The 22,779-nt window shown below is 36.9% G+C and overlaps 1 protein-coding gene across 1 annotated transcript in view; it reads left to right on the forward strand.

The window, feature by feature from the left end:
* Positions 868-22,779, forward strand: part of LOC109842386 (separase) — a 27,500-nt gene continuing 5,588 nt past the window's right edge. Inside the window, exons 1-21 of the mRNA XM_020411268.1 lie at positions 868-1,125; positions 1,973-2,150; positions 2,305-2,412; positions 7,979-8,113; positions 8,205-8,656; positions 8,828-8,942; positions 9,034-9,159; positions 10,066-10,362; positions 10,436-10,555; positions 10,625-10,846; positions 10,954-11,067; positions 11,205-11,351; positions 11,461-11,829; positions 11,944-12,033; positions 15,877-16,131; positions 16,234-16,357; positions 16,452-16,507; positions 16,592-17,324; positions 17,443-17,680; positions 17,764-17,866; positions 18,037-18,231. Coding sequence (XP_020266857.1) covers positions 956-1,125; positions 1,973-2,150; positions 2,305-2,412; positions 7,979-8,113; positions 8,205-8,656; positions 8,828-8,942; positions 9,034-9,159; positions 10,066-10,362; positions 10,436-10,555; positions 10,625-10,846; positions 10,954-11,067; positions 11,205-11,351; positions 11,461-11,829; positions 11,944-12,033; positions 15,877-16,131; positions 16,234-16,357; positions 16,452-16,507; positions 16,592-17,324; positions 17,443-17,680; positions 17,764-17,866; positions 18,037-18,231 — 4,347 coding nt within the window. The 5' untranslated portion in view covers positions 868-955. The remainder of the gene's footprint in view (positions 1,126-1,972; positions 2,151-2,304; positions 2,413-7,978; positions 8,114-8,204; positions 8,657-8,827; positions 8,943-9,033; positions 9,160-10,065; positions 10,363-10,435; positions 10,556-10,624; positions 10,847-10,953; positions 11,068-11,204; positions 11,352-11,460; positions 11,830-11,943; positions 12,034-15,876; positions 16,132-16,233; positions 16,358-16,451; positions 16,508-16,591; positions 17,325-17,442; positions 17,681-17,763; positions 17,867-18,036; positions 18,232-22,779) is intronic.

The raw sequence follows: 22,779 nt of genomic DNA on the forward strand, positions 1-22,779 counted from the left end.
GATGGTTACTTTTGTCAACTTGAATCATTTGAGTCTAGCGTATAAGCAACTGAATTATATTTTCAATTGTCTTTAATAAGTGATGAGTCGCCTCAGGATTTGTGGGGTTAAACTTGAGTTGGTTGTCAATTTCTTATCATGTAGATAAGCATAATTAGAGCCTTAGACAAAATAGAAGGTGGGGTTTGAAATTGAGTATTTCAAAGGCTAACATGTGCACAGTGTGAGCATAAGAAATACCAAGTGCAGTGTATCAAATTTTCATAAGCGCTCACTGCCAGGGTATAAATCCGAGAATGCTAACGTAATTTTAGAAACACCCAAAACTTAAGGGGAGCTAAGTGTCATCTTTAAAGTTTAGGGATTTATTTTCGAAACCGTTCAAAGGATTTAAATGGTGGGTTTTGTCTAATTTACCCTTTTTAGTCGATTCATATAGTAGCACAAGATTAATTTGGGCCGGCCCGTTGTGATGAACCCAAATCCACTCAAATTTCGGGAACTCCCGCCCAATTTCTCTCTCGTCTTCCCCCATTTTCTCCCCAAACACGATACCAAAACCCTAATTCCCCAATTTCTCTCCATCCTCAGCCCCTTCTCCGATTTTATCCCTTTCGATTCCGGCAAAATCCCTAACAAGAAGAAGAAGAAACGTTCGCAGATCACTCCTACCTCCATCCGACCCTTAGCCAAGAAATTTCTCCCCTTTCTCTCCAAATCACTCAAGCTTATCCCCAATCTCCTTCGCCGAAACCCTAGCTCAGATTCTCCATTGGAAGTCGAACGAGCCACAGAGCTCCTCAAGATCTATCGCCTAGTTCTCGAATGTCTGAGCTGTATCTCGCTTTGTCTCGCCGGAAACCCTAATTTTGTAGATACAGAGAGGGGTGCGCTGATCTACTGCTTGGAGTCTTGGGGAAAGTACGAGGAGGCAGAAGAGGAGGGGGTTTCCTTGATGGGGAGGTTGAAGATTGAGAAGAGAGATGGGTTGGATCCTGAGATTGTGAAGTTGGCTACCAAGGTCGTTTCTTGCCTGATTGGATGTGCGTACAAGCGAGGAGCAAAGGATGAAGGGGTTTATAGGAGGTGTTTGCAGCTCGTGGAGCAGGTGTTGCCTTGCATCAGGTATGAATCTAGTTTCTTTCTTATTCATAGATTGAGAGCTTGCCAAGAGCACAAAGGTGTTAATTTGAAATTCAGTAAGAGGTTAATAGTTGTAATTACGTGAAAGACAAGAACACTATGAAATTACTCTACAGTCTACCTTTGTCTATGGACCAGATAACAATGCGTTGGCTATTGTTACAATGATTATATAATAACAAAACCATGAAAATTTACTTAAGATTGACTGGACTGACATTAGGCAGCCTAATGCTACACATTGGGGGCCTACTGTTGTAAATTTATTGAAAACGGTTGTGATTATTCTTCCATAATTAAACTACAGTTTCCACTGTAAATAAGTGTCCTTACCCCTTCATCAATATCAGAAATTAGACAGGAACCTTCCCTTTTCTGCATATTATTCCTCCACAAATTTTTAGTTACAAGGTTGATAGGAATACCTAATAAAAAGCACGAGAAGTAATTCCTGAATAATGTGATTATTATCTGACTTTGACAATCAGAGATAAGAAGAATTAAGTAGAAGAATGACAATAGTTTGTTGAAGTTTGGATAGATTAAACTGTTATATTGATTCTAAGGGATCTTTTGATGCAAATAACTATTCGTTGTTTTTGAAGAATTATTTGGTTTAAGGTTAAAATTTATCGCATTCTTGATCTCACATATTTGAATAATATTATGAATGCTTTTGAGCATGAATGATAATCTGGACCATCTGTTGACTCGTTTTGATTTTAATGTATAGTTGGATACACTTATTTGGATATATAACTGTGAATGGAGTATGGGGCATTCATTTTATTGCACAAAGGCTTTGATGTGAAATATATCAATTTTGTAGGGTCTTAGACACAGACTCAGCGGAAAAGTACCACACTCTGCTTGTGAATGCTCTCTGTAGATGTGCACTCTTCCTAGCTGGTGAATGCATTTCTTATGATAGTAGTCTGGTACGGGAATTTTGCGAGAAGAGCTTGACAGAGTGCTTGCTGTCTTCTTCAATCGTCTGCTTCCAAAATGTATGGTGCAATAGCCGCTTACTTTCTTTTCCGCAATTTCCTTACTTTGTTTTCCCCAATTTCTCTGGATATTCTTGTTATATGTTTTACATTATCCAAATACTCATCCAAAAGTTTGGGTGTGTTGTGCTGAACTTCAACATCTAATTTGCAGATTTCACGCAACATTTGTAAATCTATTGATAACAGCTGTGGGAGCAGATCCTTTCTTATCCTTGACATGCTAAACATCACTCTAAAAAGTTCTCAGTGTGAATGCAAGGTACTGATTTAATTTTCTTCTGACAGCATTTATCACGGTTGAGTTTGCTATCTCCATGTTTTGACTTATTCTTCCAATTTTTTCCGTGAAAATTACGATGATGTAAGTGCAATAATATGAGTTATGGTTCACGTACATTCTTTTCAGCAGAAATACTCCATTAAGTTCATAATAAAATTAATGGCAATGTCAAAACATTGTTTTGTCCAGCTAGATTTTTCTGACAGGAACCATCTCACAAGCTTACATACACACACACACGTTAGCAGCTAAAGGGGGTTTGGTGATGTATGTTCTGCTTCATAATCACTCTTTGCTGTCAACTACATGCTGGTGTAGTTGCATTTTTGTTCTGGTAACCTTACTGATACAAAGGATAATCTAAGAGACTAGGACATTCAATGTTTTTAGGGTATCAAAGACATTTTTTTTGTAATTCATGTGAACTCACCCCCAGTAGAGAGATTTGGAGATTACTCTTCTATACCTCAGGGCCAACAGCACATTGCACATGTTACTTTAAAATAGCTTGATTATTTGGCAACATTCCTGCATGAAACATGGTTACCTATATGTTTTAGCTAAAACTGTTTGCTCTCACATTGTCAGCTCATCCATTTCTCTTGTGGACACTTTCATGCATGTCCTTCATATCTGCAAAGCACTAATTTTATGTGATATCACCTTTTACTTTTGTTTATTGTGTTGCTTCCCTGCTTAGCTCTTGGATATTCATCCTTGTTCATATTACTTCAAGTTGATTCTACATTTTTAAAGTGAGAACATACTGTTTAAGGGTTCTCAACATTGTTATTCTCAGGATACCTTTTTGTCACTTGATTTCATGGATATCGTCCCATCTTTTCATACATTCAACTCTGAAATGTGAGGATTTCAAAACATTTTGAGCTAGTTGCCGAATTTACTATTTTAAGCTCTTCACTACCCCTCTACTGGCTAAATATCTTCTCTAGAATGGTGCTCATATGCAGTAGTATCTGATCGATTTGCACCAATTTACTACAGTAGCACTTTTAAGTTTTAACACAGGCATCACCTAGCTGCCTAGATAGTCTGCTCTAGGTGCTTTGGAAACCCCAGTGCCTTGTGATCCAGCTCTTATGGTTGCTTAGTCAGGCTTTTAAGGGATGCCGTTTCTTTGGCTTTTGAATCCTAAAGATCCAGTTTGACACTTATGTTCAATCTTTGAAACATAACTACATGGAAGACAGATGCTATTTTCTGTAAAGTTAACCTCCTAGGAACTGTCAAGTGTTCGGTTCGCTTCCACGTTTTTAGTTTTGTTTACTAGCCAAAGGGTTTGCTATCATGTAAGCAGAAGGGGGCATGGATGACAAAAATCTGTAGTCCTGTTTCAATTTTAAGTTTTTAACAGAGGCTTTAAACATTCATTGTTCGAGGCGTGATGACTTGAGAGGGAGAGATTGGAAATGAAGCTGCTTCCCACTCCGTCTGTTTAAACAACAAAGGAACATGGTAGGACTTTATCACTGCATCTATTTTTGTTCTTCCTCTTCCTCTTCTCTTTCCTTTTCATCCTTGACCCAAGTGTCAGGCTGTTAGCCTGACTAAATATTTCTACACAGAAAATTAAAGGATCTACCCTAGTACTGGTCTGCAGGTTAAAATATTTGCTTATGTGGATATTTTGTTCAAGTCAGAAACTACTTGTCTCTGCTTGTTTTTACTGTTCACGTTTGTAGGAAGTCTGGATAACTATGACCAGAGATATTGAAGAGAGGAGTTCAACAACACATGCATGTAAGAATAATATGACACACCACAATCATTTTGTTGAAGGGTTTCTGTGCTGCAACATATGAATTGCGATGACTAGCTTGTGTTACGGTTATACAGCTATAGAAAGAGTGGAAATAGAAATAGAGCGTAAAAATCCTATCAGTTAAAACTTAAATGCGTTTTACTTTATCTCTCCCCTTAATCAAACATCAAAATGGGGAACAAAAGAAACTGAGAATATATTTTCTACCATATGCGTCACCATGTATCATATGTCTTAACACATTCTATCGGCACGTCCAACATGCAGAACAGTTAGAAAAATTAAATAATATATAAATTTTTCTATAGGCAACTCCAAAAATTTGGGATAAATGCTTTCTTGCTGCTACTGTTATTATATTGATCTTTCTGTGAATTTGCTTATGTGTGGCAAGTGTTTGGCCCTATGTTTTCAACTACACTAATGTGACCTTTTCTACACTATGCAATGGTCGTCATTGTTCTATTTGCATTCTTATGAGGTGAAACTACGATGAAGATACAAGTTGTTGTGAGATCTCCTCTTCAGTTTTGATTTATAATTTTAAGGCCTTCTTACAACATAAACGCTAATTGTCTACGACTTATTGGAGATCAACACTTCTATGTGTGACTTCCAATCAGAAGACTCTGATATACCGGCTTCTTTGTAAGATTGGTCTTGGTTTCAGATTCAATTCAAAACCATCCTTTTCAAGGATTGTAAAGTTCCCGCCCAATTTAATTCAAACATTCATTTAATGGATTGTGGAGGTGATTATTCTTTGTCAATCTCTTGAGCCTCCAGGGCATCTATTTGGTTCATTGCTCCTATCTATCTGATTTTGTCTGTTTGAGCATTTTGTGCTTCAACTCGATTGAAATCAAGTTCTGCTTTTACAAACATATTCCAGCAATAAGAGATAGACATCTCCTATGAGGGAAGATCAACTTTTAGGCAAAAAGCTGGGCTATGATACATCCAATCAAGTTTTGAGGTCTGTCCATTAGGGAAAATCAAGTATGACTTATTATGACTTATTATGGCTGAACTCGGGTTACTCTTAGGCAGTGTTTGGCAAACCAACTAAACAAGGCCAAGTGGAGATAATATTGGTCCAAAGTATTAATCCTAGTTTGGCAAAATTTGGGCCAAGACTAGAACTAGTTTTGCTAGGCCAAATTTTGGCCTTACACTAGTTCTTTTTTGATCCACCCGCATCCTAGTTTACTTTTTAACTAGTTTAGAAAAGAACTAGTTTATCTTATGTTTGCCAAAGTGAGCCTTAACTTAGGCAAACTAGGCAGATAAGGAGTAGACATTTCATAGAAGGTCACTTTCAGTTGCATGCTTTTATCACCTTCCATAACTTTGACAGTATAGCCGGTTGACTAGCAAAATTAGTTGCTATATTCCATATCTGCAGTTAAATTTCTCAACTGCTGGAGGATCTATTTTATAAATTGTCAGTATTTTACATTTGATACTAAGTGCTATCAGAAGAATACAATTCTGTATTTATTTTTTTCCATAGAAATAATATCATGTGTTGTTTCACATAGATCAGCTTGAAGGATTTGATCACTTTTTGGTTTCTTTTCATCAAGGTTTTGGCGGCATGTTAAGGTTAAGGCAAATGAACTTAATCAGGTTTTGATCTTGTGAAGATGTAGTTGGTTGACTAGAGGCTAGAGTTAACCCAAACCAAACTGAAAGATCAAGGAAAATTGAAAATTCATGATGATGAGTTAATTGACAAACTTACCCTTTAATATATCTTGATTCTTGACCCTCTTGGTTGGTTAATGACTCACAAAAACATTGCGATTCTTCTTATTTCCATCTAGACAATGATAAGATTACAATAATCAATTGGTTTTAAATGGGTTAAATCTTTGATTCTCACTCCATTATCCCTCATTCAGTAATAAAGTCTTTCTTATTTCTGGTTGGGCCAGGAGATTCTTTATTTCCGCAACACTTGCAAATAGATATAAAAAAGTGGCATATTTTGACTAAAGAACAAATATTCCTGAAAAGAATACGGATTTAGGCTGTTTCAGTTTTACTAAGTGGCCTAATTCGCCGAAACAGTTTCATAAGTCCCTACAAACTGATAAAAATAAATAAAAGGGTGTGTTTTTAATAGTTCCTCCACCCTTCAGCTTCCATATAATGCCATCACAATCTCAAGTAGAAAGGAGAGAATGAGAAAGTACTGAGGAGAGGAGAAGTGGAAAGAAGAAGCTAATTTGGAGAATTGGATGCTGTCATCAAGTCATCTCACCACACCTCATGGGTCTTATGGAGGTGCACCTTATTGTACTTGGTAGACGGCACCTTCTTGTATGTGACGCGTGTGTGTCATATATGTGTGTGCGTATATATGTGCGTGCACATATATATACATATATGTGTGTGTGTACACACACACACATGTACGTGTACGCGCGCGAGCGCGTATGTGTGTGTGTGTGTGTGTGTGTGTATATATATATATATATATATATATACTATATATATATATATATATATATATATATATAATATAGAGAGGAGAGAGAAGAGAGAGGAGAGAGAGAGAGAAGAGAGAGAGTGATCTGAGAAGAGAGAGGGAAGAGAGATGAGAAAGAGAGGAGGAACGAGGAGAGAGAGAGAGCAAGAGAAAGAGACCGGAGTGAGATGAGAGGAGAGGGAGTGCAGAGGAGAGAGAGAGGAGAGAGAGAGAGAAAGAGAAGGGGGGATGCAGGTGGTGGGCGCGGGAAGGAGGAGTGTGTACATCACATGCCATCACAAATCTCTTAGAACAAAATCAGGCGGATAAAAAGTTGTTGGATACACACACAATGCCAGCACAGAGAGACAGGGAGGGCATGGGGGAGGGGGTGGGCAGAGGGATGGAGACGAGAGAGAGAGAGAGAGAGAGAGAGAGAGAGAGAGGAGAGAGGAGAGAGGTACATCACATGACAGCACAAATATCAAAACAAAATCAAGGTATAAAAAAGTTGGTGGATACACACAATGAAATCATGGACTAAACCTTCACCTCATTGGTCTTATTTAGACGTGCCTTATTGCACTTGACAGTATCACAGTAGGCACCTTCTTGTACATGTGACATTGTTTGATCCAAACTAACCCGAAAAACAATACACAACTCATAGCCACCTGAATCCTGATAGGTGGATTTAGACCTCTCACAAACCTGCCTAAAATTTCAGGTTTGAGTACGAAATATCTCAAATCCCACCTGACTTATGCACACCCCTGATGGGAGCTTCTGAACTTAAGATTCAGTTCGATAAATTATTCTGATATTGTTGGAAAAAAACTTGGATTTTATGATCTTGCTGGAGGTGAAATTCGCTGCAGATTTATATTATGGGATTAAATATTTTGGGGCAACTTCAGTTAGCAAGCCCAGAACAATTTAACTTTTTGAAGTGCATGCATCTTCATTTTATTTCATGGCTTATCACTTAATTTAATATTAACTTCAATGATCATTTACTTGAATGCAAGGAACAGTTGCACTTTATTTCATCCTTTTTCTACAACAACAAAGCCTTAATCCCTAATTTTTTGTGGTTGGCTTCATGAATCCTACTCTTCCACATTTCGTTCATTCTATCATGTGTAAATTTTAGTTTGAGTTGTACATTACTCCTTTTTTTCTTTTTTCTGAGATCAGTGCTCCTAGTAATGATATCTAACTTCATCTGGACATGTCCTTAAGTGTGATTACAAAATGACTTTTATTCATAATTTGGACTATTTTTGCAGGTCGGTGTAGTGAAATATGTAAATGCATCACTTGAATTTGTAGCATATTGTGTTAATAGCATACGCTATACTAGTATTGACATCCGCAGAGGCGCTGCACAACTACTACATAGATATGGAGGTGATTTTCTTCAGGTGGTTAATCTTTTTTTTATTATCTTTCGAGGATGCTAGTCATAATCTTTTGATTTGATGGATCTAATGTTATGATATTTTTGTTCTCCAGGTTTCACCTTCTATGGCCTCGATTCTGTTCCTTTATGGCACTGGGTTATATTTTAAGTTGAGCAACGCTGAGAGAAATGATGCCTCTCCATTTTTTACGTCTCTTGACAATGGAAAGAAAATTCCACGTCTGACTCATGCATTGGATACCTTAGCTACACACTTTGATACCTCCATCCATAGTAACAAAGTACTTTCTCAGAAAGAAAGTGCTTTGTCATTTGCTGCTTTAGAGCCTCTAGGGAGCAAGCCCTCCAAGCACATACATGGAAATGTCTCTATATTATCATACTTAGATGCCTTGGAATATTTATGCTTGGTGCTAGTTGAACATGTAAATGCAACGTGGGAAAATTGTTCTTCACAAGAGAGGTCTGCCAGACATTCTGATAACATGACCTATGTGCAAGACGTATTTCATCAGTTTTGTGATTTCGTTCTTGCTGCTTTTGAGTAAGTCCATCCCTATTCTTTTGTGAGATGTATGCATGTCCCATTTTATGCTTATGCTGTTGTGTGGACCTTGTTGTGAGAGTTTAGGTTTTGAAGCCTCTATTGATAAAAGCCAGGATACAATATTAATGAAGTACTAATGGTGATTGCTATCGCCATGTCTACTTATAGATGCAGCAGAACATCTGAAAGCGACAAGGAAAGGCTCCTTGGGAGTCGCAAAACACTGCTCCAAGTAGCAGTTTCAGCTTTGAAGAATTCACTTATTGTTTGTGCAAACCACAAGGTTGACTTTTCTTATATGTTTGTTTTCCTATTTTATCGTGAAACACTTTGTTAGCTTTTATTTCCAGCTTAATGTTCTCTTTTTATTCCAGAAAAGCCTTTCCTCCTTCAAAAGGATTATTTCAAGTGCATGGATTGAGCCTCAAGAACTAAAGTATTTAATTTCAGCACTCGGTAATATTGGGGCTTCACTATACAATTCTGGGCAGTTGAGAGAGGTAGCAGCAATTTGATTATTTTAGGACTTAACACTATTTATTTAGCCTCACTAGCATTATTTTTGTAATGAACAGTTACCAGTTTCTAACTATGGTGGTTTTCCTTACTTGTACTGTATATTAGTTGTGTCTAAGTGCAATAAGTTTGGTTTCATTTGTATTTGTTTTTTGGAGACGTGTAACTGTTTCATTGGTCAGAAGTTTGGAAGGCTAAATGAAAGCAAAGCTATATTGAAGGGAAAATTGGTAGTTTTAGGTGATAGCGCTGCATATCTACCTGCGATCCATCTATTAACAAGTGGTGAATTTAATGATACTCTTCCTGTCCTGAGTTCTGGTCTCAATTCTTCTATGTTGTTTCTTAGCTTCTAAACTGTCACCTTTACAGTCCCCAGCATGAATTCTGGAATTTTCTTTTAGTTCATGTTTAGAACAAGTGAACAACTATAGCTTTAATCATGAAAGTTCAGAATTATATCTGGTAAATGTTGAGTTCTGATTATTCTAAACGATGTTGATTCAGTAGATTCAAACAACTGATGTTATTCAAACAACGATTTTGAATATTTCAAAATATTCAAACAACTGTTGTTTCAAAATATTTTGAATTATTTTTTTAGCATCATTCTTTTCTTCCCTTTTTTATTATTTTCTTTTTAAATTAACAGAGATTTTGAAAGAGAGAATTATTAGGCTTAGCTGTGCACGTATGGCAATTAATGAGATTGCCTTATATTTATGTCCTCGGAAAGTATTCTCTAGTATCTGTAGGATGAGCTCACTATTCCCAGTTCTTTAAGTGTTTCACATTCCTCGTAAAATTTAATCCGTTCAAACTTTTAAGTTATTTCAAATTGAGGCTCCCAACGCTCCTTATATTTACATGTAATTATGCTTTCTTTTTAGGCTTCAGTAGCTCTACAATTGCGTTGCAAAACGATAAGGACACATGTCAAGCTCCTTTGCAAGATGTACTTTGAAAGTCCAAAACACAGTGTTACTGATGGTTTTGCAGAGGATGAAATAAAAAGTGTCATTGTGGATGCATTTGAAAAGTGTGCTTGGATAGTGGATGTTCTTCACAAATGTCATGCTGCTAATGCCCATAAAATTGCTGTGAAGAGTCTAGCAGAGTTATCTTCTGAAGAAGATGTGTTTCCTACTTTATCTGGTTCTTTGGCTCTGGTGAAACAATGGGTTAAGGTACTGCCTTTGCTCTATTTGATACCTTTTTGTTATGCCACTGGCATTCAAGTCTAACTACTTGGAACGTTAGATGTTGTGCAAGGATTTTGAGAATGTTGAGGCTGTCGAGAAAGCTCCTTATCTCTATTCATTATTGTTGAGTCGTTGTTCAACATGGTCAAAGAAAACATTGGGCAAGATTCTAGAGCAGGTGGTTCCGGTAACTTCTAATTGTATACTTCATTGAAAGTTGTCTGACTTCCATTTTGAATTTCTGCAGGAGCTTTTAGCATATGGACTAATGGAATCTCGTAACATAGATCTATGCCAGAAGATGCAAATCAAAGTTATAGATACGCTCTTGAATGATGTATTGACTACAGAAGAATATAATTTTCAAAGATCAAGGATTCTTGTTAAAAAGGCAAGAGTTCTTAGAGCTCGCGGTATAGAAGGTTTAAACGACTGTATTAAGTGTCTCAATGATGCAATTTCCCTTCTTGTGAGTTTCCTCTTTAGCTGTATTGGATTATTATTTTGTTTCGTTTCTCCATAATCAGGTATTTTGTTGTGCTTAACATGCTTTTGGCATTTTGTTTACTCATGTAGCAGAAAGATATACCTAGCATTCCTTCAGCAGAAAATGCTTTAATCTACAACCAGTTGGCCTTAATTTATATTTTGTCTGCACAGTGCAGTCAAGAAGAAAAGCAAGATCATGAGGTAGGATAACGAAACTATGTTCCATTATATGTGCAAAGTAGTTCCCTTGGATGACTGGGAATTTTTTTTTGCAGCGTTGCTTCTCTTAAATAAGAGTAAAATGGAGTGAAATCTTATATCTTTTGTTTCTGTAACAGGTAATCCTGCAGAATGTTCATAAAGCATTGGGGATATGGTCTAGAATAGACATCCAAGGTCAGGGTTTCAATAATGGCTACCTTGAGTTGGCTGCAACAAGTACAATGCAATTATTGTGTAGTATTGTTGATTTATTGTCAATGAAGGTAGGGCATGTTTAATCTTGTATTCAGCTTCCTTTGGCATGTTACCTACTCAATATCTCTTACTGTTATCTTCTGCAGATAGTAACATTTTATTTTTACACAACTTTAGGGTTGCTGGGAACTTCAGTTTGGCATCTGTAAGCTGATCATCATATTTCTAAAGCGTGAAAATGTCCCCATAGAAAAATGTTTGGCTATTCTCTGGAGTGAGAGAAGGCTAAATCACTCACTTTGTGCTTCTCCTGTAAATGAGGATGCTATTTTGCATATTTCACAATGCCTTGACAGTCATGCTAACTCTGTTGACTTTTGGATGACTTGTCTGAAAGATTATCCATCATATCTAGTGGCTTTCTGCCAGAAGTTTTCACTTTCTGATTCCGTGCTACCTGAAGTAAGCCTATACTGTTGTGAAAGACTTTTTGGTACCGTCACTGTTGACGAAGTGAAAAAGGTGGCATCAGCTCTAATCGCAGATGTAAGTTTATTATTATTTCCTTAGCAGATTTGTCTAAAATACATAGTTTTTATAAATCATGATGTTGACTTCTCAAGTATTATCTTATCATCTTTCGGTATCTGGTTGTTGTAGGTACCTTTGTCCAGTCAATCAGCTTCAATTGCCGGATATCTTTACTATGATTTGTCTGAGAGGCTTTTCTCAGGGGGACATTTTTTTGAGGTCAGTTGCATTATGCAAAAAAAAGAAAAAGAAAAAAAAAGAGCATTGAATCATAATTGTCTAATTTTACTCCTGTAATTTTGCTGCATTGTTTACAATCTACGCAGTAGGTCTAATGGAAAATTTTAAATAGTATATTAGTATTCCAGAAATAGGGATTTATAATATTTGTTCGAAAATGTTCGCAATATAAAGTATGATAATGTATTTTTCATCTACAAATTCATGTTCTGTTGTCAGTTTCTATCATCTTTACTGGTATGGATATCAAGAGTTTTGCCATTCGGCAATTCCAGATCCAATTATTGACACATGCAATAAGTCAGTTTAGTTACAAACTTTTTATTCATTCATTTCCCTTTTATTTCTCAATATATACAGATTTGCTAACTTTCAGATTGCGATGAATTTCACATGTGTGATTTGATGAAAATTATGAATGAAAGCGACTCTCTCTTGGTGTTAGACCTAACCCTATCCCTTCTTATCTTCCTCCTTTTCTCTTGCTTCTGTCACTCACTCCACCTTCTCTCAATCTTCTGTTGGCTAGGTGGCCTCTCGTGTAGCCTACCCAGTAGCACACTGTCCCCTCTCTTTCCTTTCTTCCATTTTTCCTGTGAAAGAGACTTTGATCCCATGCTCTCTGTTTCCTGCAGTCCCAATGACCCTTTTCCTGAACAACTGCCCAGCTGTCCACCAATAGCCAGTCACAGAGTCTCCACAGTCATGTTCCCTCACTACTGTGGCCCAAATATTTCCCCTTTTCTGTTGTAAGGTGAGATTTTTCCAATAATCGTAAAATTATTGATCCAACATTCGCAAAGTTTTGAAATGGCAACAATTCTTGTCACCAGCTTTAACAGTTGTTAAAGTAATTCTGTCTTCGAGCATAGTTTTATCCATAGTTACTACTTTGCTCCCAGTTGCCAATGCGTCTTGTATGTTCATTCATCATAGCATTATGATTTACATTTATTTTTAGATTATCTTTAGGCACCTTTTCTGGAGCATTCATAAAATTTAGGGATCTTCAAAATTTGGTCTAGTTAGTGAGGAAATTGCATCATCATCTATATGCCTTTTTTTTTGCAATTGATGGACTTGTAAAAGCTATATTTCTATTCTGGGGTCCTGTGTCAGATCTCCTGTTCCATTGGTCATTATGAGGCAATATTAGTCTGTGCTAGTCATTATTAGCCAATTCGGCTGTAGAGGTCAGTTTCAGCTGAATGGTTGGCAATGAATAAAATCTTGCTTTCAAATCTTACATAATCTATCTATCCAATGACTTTAAAAAAATTGTAAAAAGTTGAATAATTTGTTGCTTAAAAGACACAGACTGGTTCCCTGATTTCCTGAGTGTATCTTATTCATGAGATCAGTGACAAATAATTACTTATGTCTTGCCTGACCGTTAGTCAGTGGTTAGTTTATTAGATGCCTGACACTAGATATATTGTATGTTTTACAAATTAACTATTAGGCTTAAAGAAGGTTTTATTCGTAAGCAAGCTTAAATTAAATGCGATGTGTATTTTTTATGATCTAATCTACATTTTTCGCTTCAGTATTCAGAAATTTGATTGAAGTAGTCCATTGCTGAATAAAAAAAATCTCAAAATGTCTAAGTAATGATGTTAGAGCTGTACCATGTCACTCAACACTGTGCCATAGCATCGAGTCCTTTCAACGCCATCAACAGCTCAGCTTATGAAGGGTTCATATTGACCAAAATTTGACCAGTGCTTCATTTTAGTGTGTTTGCATCAAAATGATGGCACTTATACATTTGCCTGAAAAGCTTATTACCTGCACCTATTTTTTTACACTTGAACCGAACTTGACATACGTCAGTTTCTTCCCACAATAGTTTGTTATTATATTTCCACCTATTTTCTCTTCCTTGTGGCTGTTCTTTATCACCATGGCTGGGTTGATTATCACATAAATTCATGCTTTTTTTTGACCTAATTCTGATTTAGCAATGTCAACGGTCCAATTCGACAGGATCAGCTTCTTTAACTATGTTATGCACCATAGTTTTTCTCCTCTATTCTACTTAGGCCACTAGAGCTGGATTTTTTGGCTATTGTATACGGTTGTAATCATTGCGACAATGACTATTGTTTATACTACTACTAGTACTTTTGACAATGACTACTAATTATGCTACTGCTAGTACTTGTGACCATGACTACTGCTTATGCTACTCCTAGTATGTGTGCTTTGACAGGTATCATTCGTCTTCTTAGAAATTTGAAATTGATGCGAGGATCATCTGAGTGCCAATTCATATGCTTTTTTCAGTTTGCATCACATCCCCTTCATCTTCATTTTAGTTCTTCATTATAGAAGGCTGATGTTAGGTTGCGAGAGGCCGTAAATTTTTGTTCAGCTTCTGGTGTGGTTTGTTCGCATCACCTCATGATTCATTGCTGGCATTTCGGCCTGGCCTAGTCAGGAAGAGATTCGAAATAGAGAATATGTGCACCGAGAATAGATATCTATGTTAGCTAGCGGGGGCGGGCATTCCTCTGGTAGGCCCGCTGCGGCCTCTGACAGTCCGTCCCGTCTCATCTTTCTTTGGCTATACTTGTAGCCAGCCATGGGGATGTTGGTGTGACTATTAGCCTCTCTTATTCTCACATTATTTTAAGAAGAGAGCAGTAGAAGTCTCTGCCATTCTTTAGTCAGGTTATATGCTTCATTCCGTCATTTCAATGATGTTTTCTCTGCTGGCTGGTTGGCCCATGAATAAGATGAAAATGGCCTTTCCTCCTTTTTACCGCTTGTTTTTGTTAGTTAACTGGTAAAACCTTCCATTTGATTTTGATGGAGTTAATTAATCCTCCCATTTCTTCTAAGACTTTTTTGGATGCAATAAGGTAGGGAGCTTGTAGCAAATTCTAGCTATGGCAACAAATAATATAACCTCTTTTTGGGTGCTTGTATGGCTATTTTCCCGGCACTGCATAATTATTGTTAATTTATCCAAATCTCAATCACTTCCACCCCAACTGCCCAACCACCCAAAAGTGTTTTAATGGTCTGCTGTTTGGTAGATTTTTCTTCGGATTCTTGTATGTAAAGTTGATCCATGTTATAATGAATCAATGATATCTATGAATTTGAAAATATTAGTGAAATACTAAATGATTTCCTTTAGTGTTTCTTGCAGATATATTTTTAAATTTCTTTCACATGTGGAGTTTTACATAAATAAGCTTTTATGATTGCATTATAGAATCTCTAACAAAGAATGTGATATAAAAATGGTTGTCAAACCTTATATGACCCTGGATTTATTAAAGTCCAATTTAACAAAGGGTATCTCTAGGAGTGTAGTCCTAAAATCATTGAGGGGAATGAGGTTAAACTCGTAATAGAGGTCACTGAGAGCGGGAACCCAATTCTAAGTAGCGAGCTGCTCGACCTTCTGTTTATTTGACTTCCTTATTTTCTTTTTCATCCTTGAAATCCAATTTTTTGGAGGGAATTGCTGGAAAATTTGAGTAGGAAAAGTTTGAATTTCTCATGTCTCTTGCGCTTGACTAGGCTGACAGTATGTACGCTTAATCCTACTTGTACATACCAAAGACATTATTATACCAGAGACGCTAAATTCTTTGACGATTTGGGTTGTAATTATGAACTCTTTAACTTGTTATGTGGTCATTTGTAATACTCGTTTTTCATTCATTTAGAAAAGTCTCATCAGAAACAGAATCCTTTGTTAATGTCTCGATCAAGTCATTAACTCATCATGTCACTGTCCTTAATAGTTGTCTATCAGATGTCAGTGAAATTTTGTTCCTTCTTAATGAAGCATCTTATTTTCTTTAGGCACTATCTCATGCTAGAATGGCCCTTTCGTTGCGAAGAAAAACACTACAGAGGAAATTCATTTATTCATTTGAACACAGGTTTTCTGAATCTGTTGCCTCTGCAAATCAGAATAGGCAGGATATCAATTACCTTGAGATAATTAGATCAGTGGCAACTGAACTCTGGCCAGATATCAGTAAATTCAAAGACTTGGAGAATTCTATCCTTACTCCATGGAGTGTTCTCAGGTGCTACCTTGAGAGCATTTTACAGGTCTATGTTTGAAGTCCTTTGTTTTTCGTAAAATCCAAGAGCTCAGCATTTTGAACCAGAAATCCTGTGGAAAGCCTTTATACTGACTGATTTTATATCCAGGTTGGGGTTATTAATGAGTCAATTGGAAATGGGGCTGAAGCTGAAGTTCTGTACCTCACTGGAAAGAGATTATCCACTTCGCAAAATTTACCCATTTTTCAGATTGCCTTTACTTCTTCATTAGGTAGGTTCTCTTGTCCTTTCTTGCTTTGGTAACCAAATTTTCTCATTTTTATCGTGTTTAATTGTTATATGGATTTTGGATTTCTATTTGCCAGGTCAACTTTATAGCAAAAACCAATTCTGGGAATTGGCTGAAAGTGAGATGAACAAGGCCAGAAAACTTTTACTAGAAAATGATTTAATTATTTCCTGCAAGCGTTGCAAGTTAGCTTTTGATGTTTCCATTGACATGCAGTTTGGAGATGTCTCCAGAAATTGCCCTGAGAAAGGTTCCGCTGTTCAGTTGTCATCTGATGCTGTACGCGTATACAAGAAAGCTTTAGATAAACTGACTTGCAATGACATGAAGTGTTCTTTTAACCTCTGTAGAAAGACCTATGCATCTAGCACATCATTGGACAAGAACAACATAAAAGAGGCCCAACAAAATGTTCTGAATGATGGCAAAAGGCCTCCATCTTTTGGGGACGTTAGACTGCCTGAATGTAGCATTTGTTCTTTGACTCCAAATCTCAATGTTAATCAGGCTAAACAAGTGCATCTGGAAAACATTGAAAGCAAAGGATCAAACCTACAAAAGGGAATCAAGAAAAGTTCTCGGATTCGGTCAAAATGTTTACAGAAGGAACAAGATTTGAATCCTGAGATGAAACCAAAAACTAGTGTAAGCAAGAGAAATTCACGTAATAAAAGCACAAGTGCGGCTGGTAAAGTGGACAACAATGATGCTACTTGTGCAAATGATGATATTTCTTATGAGACTCTGAGCCATAAAAATTCAGAAGCTAAAGGAAATGGGAACTTTTCCACTGAATTTTCATGCGGAGAAGAGTGCGTACCAAACAACCTAAAATGTTGGAGATGCCTTCTTACAAAGGCGATGGTAGATGGGTGTATGCAGAATATTAGTTATCTAAAATGGGAATGTTATCGTAAACGTCTTGAACTGCAATTATGTTTGAAGATAGGTAATAACTTCTATCTATGGTGATGTTTCTTATCTCTTGCTATGAAATATTGTCTCATCCATTATGGTGAATAATGTTTGACTTGCATATAAACTTTTTTGTTGTTTTTCTTGTTCAGCAAAATGTAAAGGAATTTACTGCCGAAAAAGTAAAGCACATGAAGTACATGATGGATTTTGGCAATGCATCTCCGTTATGTTCAACCAGAATCTGAGGTGTCCTAACATTAGTGATTCCTGTTTGATTGAGCTCACACAGGGAGAGGTTTCAAGAGATATCTTTCCATTGGAGCGAGCTGCAATATTATATAATATGAGCTGGTTTTTCTTAAAGGACTGTAATCCAGAGCATTCTAGGTGATAAACAGCTACTGAGATTTGTAATGCTACGTGTAGGCATTGTAATTTGACAATTCTCTAATGCATTATTTATTTTACAGGACGAAATGTTGCAGTCTTGCGAATATCCAGATGCCTGATATTATTCCTTGGATAGCAAGGGCCTTTATACTTAGCCGGGAGCTGCCTTCTCTTTTTGAGAAGGTATGAAGCAGTTTTCCCTTTATCTTCCTTGATTGCTGAAGGATTGGCATAATCTAGTTGAGAATCAACACTCCAAATTTAGAATATGCTTTATACTCTCACTTGTTAAACATATGCTACTGTTGCCTTTAATCTGGGAACTTACTAAAACCCCCAATTTCTTAATGCAGGTGTCAAAACTATTGGCTTCCGTATTGTTAATTTCCACGGTTGATGGCCCTGTTTCAGTACCTTTGTCTTCTGAGAATTCAATATCTACCAGTCATTGGGCAGCATATTTTCATCAAGCTTCTCTGGGTACTTACTTGCCCTGTCAATATCTTGCCTGTGTGAATGATAAAGCCTGCTACCCTAAGGTTTCAGAGGTATGTCTATATTCCCTCTGGCATGTCTATATTCCCTCTGGCATTAGGTTTTTTTCGCATTTTATTACAATGATCTCATGTTGGATCCATTAAACCCTACCAACCTAGGTTAAGAGGGTACATAGTATATTAGTATTCTTTTGTGTTTCATGCATTGTTTGTTTGATACATGATATATGTTGACTGTTGTGTTTGTTCTAGCAAGTTCTGGTGGTCGTAATGATGTTTTAGCATGTCTTGCATTTGTTTATCTAGGTCGACAAATCATCTAGAATTAAAGCAGATCTTGTACCCATGTATGACATTTGTAGACAGAGACACATAATATGGTTTGATTATACTAGACTTATTTGGGCCTGTTTTATGGTAAAAAAGTTCACATTTTTTCTATGTTGCACGTGTATCGGTACTGGTATGGGTATGAGACACGATAAATTTGTAAAAGATAGGGTACAGAGACACGGCTGTATAAATATTTATATAATCATATATTATATATTGGAATTTATAACTTTTAATAGAACAAGGATGAAAATTAAAATTCCTATAACATTTTTATGTTTCTTTTATTATGTGGATTATAAATTGGAAAAATCACTAGAAACGATCCTTCAAAATCTTAATTCGGAATCTGATCTATATCTAACGAGTTTCAAGAAGTGGATATGAAGTGGAGGATATATAACCGAAAAATGTATGACAAGTGTTTTAATTTCTAAAGTAAAACATGCACTGTATTATTTAGTACATGCCCAAATAAATGTATGCCTTACGAGGAGTGTCGAAGAATTTGAGTATGGGTATGTGTCGGGTACGGGTACGATTCAAATTAGAAATATCTAGGTAACAAAGCAATTTATTGATATATTTGAAAGATTACAATTGCTCACTTCTTCACTCTCAAAACCAAAATTACAAATTTGAGATTTTGGAGAAATATGCCGAAAGAGACTAGATCTTGGCTCCGTTGAGCACATGAACGTTGATGCTTGAATAGTTGAGATTATCTGTCTTTGTTGTGGAATTTGGTAGGAGAGAAGCTTTATTTAAAGAACTCCAACTCGTCTAAAAATGTTGTTTTTGGATGACAAGCTAAACTCCAATGAAGTATAGTCTCCCTTGGAGAGATCACCTCCAAAGACCCAAAAGGAGTAATAATGGTGAAGAACACCAAATCAAAAGCATTCGGATAAAGCAACTATTGCCAATGAAGGCAAGAAACTCTTGTTTGCAAGAGCTTGAACTTCGGGTCACTGGGCTCGTTTAGGGCAAAGATAACGAAGGCAGCCGCCAGTAGAAACCCTAGCCAAGAGGATGAGCCAAGAGTGAATCCTTGAAATGGTGGAGATAAGGGTGTACTTTTAGGTTATTTGGAGGGGTATGCGGAGCAAGCTTCAATCGCGGAGCTAACACTGGCACCGCCATGACTGCATTAATTGCAGTGTAGTACTATTCAGTCACTTATCAAAACTTTTCAATCGGCGGAGCTACTGTTGTCAGCACCGCAGTGCTATCAAATTGATTGCAGAGTGGTTGTAGCAGCTGTGTTACCTCCATGACGCAGCTTTATAAGGTCGCAAGGATAGTTCAACACAATCTTTAAGGGAGTAGTATTGGGTGTGTTACTGTAGCGGGTATAGTGATTTGTCCTCTTAGCACATGTCAACATCAGTTTAACTCGCCGCCTAAAGAACTTGGTGACCATTGCGAGGCTATTCTACCTTAGCTTCGCTGGGTTAAGTGTATTTGTGCTCTGTGGGGCACTGTATCTCGGCGGGGTTTAACGTGATATAGCTTCGCCGGATTGAGGTTAAAACTGCTTTGTGGGGCACTGTGGCAACTCGCGGTTGAGCATGATTTGTGGTCCGCGGGGTGGGCTTGACTTGTCCTCCGTGCAGCACTCTAGCTATGTGAACTTGGACTTGATTAAACTTCACGTGGTTAGAATTGGTTTGTGTTCCGTAAGGTTAACCCTTATTCATCATCACAAGGACAATTGCTAAGTGGAGCTCTTATCGCTGCGACCATAAACTCCACGACCCAAGTCTGCTTTAAGCGGAGTTTGAAATAAGTTAAGCTCATTTTGACTTGGGAATTGGATTGCATATCCTTATCAAATCTTGTGGACTTTGTTGATGCTCGATAAGTCCACCGGTCATGTCAAATGACCAAATTGCTCGTGGTGAGCCTCATTTTGCATTGGGTTAATCTTGTTTGCATATTTGACCGCCTACAAGGCCGGATTTATGTTACATGGCAACAGTGCGGGTGCAGTATGGTACATGGAAAATATGTAAGGGGGAGTTAGTCAATAGAATTAAAAACTAGGACTGAGATAATTCATGGCATAAAATTTTATAGGTTAATTAGAATGTAAACTAAGATAAATATTCAAGGAATTAGTCAACTAGAGCTGTATCGAAAACACTATTTTAAAAAACCTCCGCCTAGTCCGCTTAGGCGTACGCCTAGGCCTAGGCGGTACGCCGGTACCTAAGCCGTCTAACTAGCGCCTAACGTCTAGGCGGTATTTAGGTTGTCCATCCAGATTTTACGAGCGTTTAAGGGAGCATTGTCTGCTTACGTGGATTGCACCCTGTAGGCATTGGTTGTGATTTTATGTGTTGTAGTCTACACGTCCTCCAAACTCTATTAACCTCCAAATATGAACACCTCCACTACCTCCTCCGACCTTCAGCAACACGTCCTCCAAACTCTATTAACCTCCAAATATGAACACCTCCACTACCTCCTCCGACCTTCAGCAAAACCTCATCGACCACCACTTCACCTCCACTACCTCCTCCGACCTTCAGCAAAACCTCATCGACCACCACTTAAATGAAGAAAAAAATCCGCCTAGACACCAGTCCGGTATTTAAGCTTTCTATAGCATTGACATCCACTATCAATTATTGTAATTAAAAATAAAAAAAGAAAATATCTTAGGTTCTAGCCTTGTTAATTATTATTTTGGCTATTTAGTATCTAAGTATGCATGATTTATTGTGGAACTAAGATTGCTATCTTTTTTTGAAAATTTATATGAATTGAATACATATTTTTATCAATTGTTATAATTAAATAATTTAAAAATAGTCAAACGCCTGGGCGCACGCTCAGGGGTCTAGGCGTTAGGCGCTCGCTCAAACGCCTAGTCTGCCTAGCGCCTTCTGTAACACTACCGAGCTCCCCTGATCTCTGTAACTACTAACAAGTTAAAGAGTACTTCTTAAATATCTATTTAAGTTAGTTAACAACAGTAACTTAAACTTAAAAGTGTAAGTTAATAGTAACTTAAGTTTAAGTTAAACTTAAGTTTAAGCTAACAGTAAACTTAAGTTTAAGTTTAAGTTTAAGTTAATATTAAGTTTAAGCTAACAGTAAACTTAAGTTTAAGTTTAAGTTTAAGTTAGACTTAAGTTTAAGCTAACAGTAAACTTAAGTTTAAGTTTAAGTTTAAGTTAATATTAAGTTTTTTGTTGATGGTAAACTTAAGTTTAAGTAAACACTAAACTTAAGTTAACAATATTTTAGTTAACAGTAAACTTAAGTTTAAGTTTATTGTTAACTTAAACTTAATAGTAACTTATAAGTTAACAGTAATTTGAGTTGAGAATGAGTTTTTCACTGTTGAGATGAACTTATAATTTGAGTTGAGAAGTATAAACATACAAAGAGCTATTGTAATTGGTAAACCAAGCAATTTAGTTAAGAGTATTGGTATTTTAATATTTATGCATCTTTGATTGAGTATATATATATATTTATCTTCAAATATCACAATTAAAAAAATAAAAAATAAAAAACGCCCAGAAACCGCTTAGGCGCCCGCCTAGACGACTAAGCGTTGGGCGCCAAGTTCGACGCGTAGAAGCGCCCAGCGTTTAATGTAACATTGATCGAAAATAAAATTAGGATAATTATAAAAATTTATCCCACTTTTTCCACATCCCTATACAAATGAGAGGGTTCTAATCTCTCAAATTATCCAAGTATTTTGCTATAACTTGATCATAAAAAACTATTTGTATGACATTATTTGTTTAGCTAATAATAATATACCTATTATCTTTTTTTCACTGTGAGGTCATTTACTGTTTAGACAACTTTTGCATGAATTTTGTCACGCCTCGGGCCTGCAGGCCCGTTGGAACGTGCAAGCCATAGGACTCACCGAGTGTAACACACTGTTTGGCTCAAACACTGCCAAAATCAACTAGCCGATGTTACACTTGAGTCTTTAGCTTTCACTATATAAATACCTCAATTTTCCACTCTCCCACCGATGTTGGACTAAATTAGTGGGATGTCACATTTGGTTACACTTGAGTCTTTAGCTTACACTATATAAGCACCTCAATTTTCCACTCTTCCACCGATGTGGGACTAAATTAGGGGGATGTCACATTTGGTATAAATGCGACATCCCACTAATTTAGTCCCACATCGGTGAGAGAGTGGAAAATTGAGGTGTTTATATAGTGAAAGCTAAAGACTCAAGTGTAACATCGGCTAGTCGATTTTGGCAGTGTTTGAGCCAAACAG

This window comes from Asparagus officinalis, chromosome 5 (assembly GCF_001876935.1).
Source record: "Asparagus officinalis chromosome 5, Aspof.V1, whole genome shotgun sequence".
Taxonomy (NCBI): Eukaryota; Viridiplantae; Streptophyta; class Magnoliopsida; order Asparagales; family Asparagaceae; genus Asparagus; species Asparagus officinalis.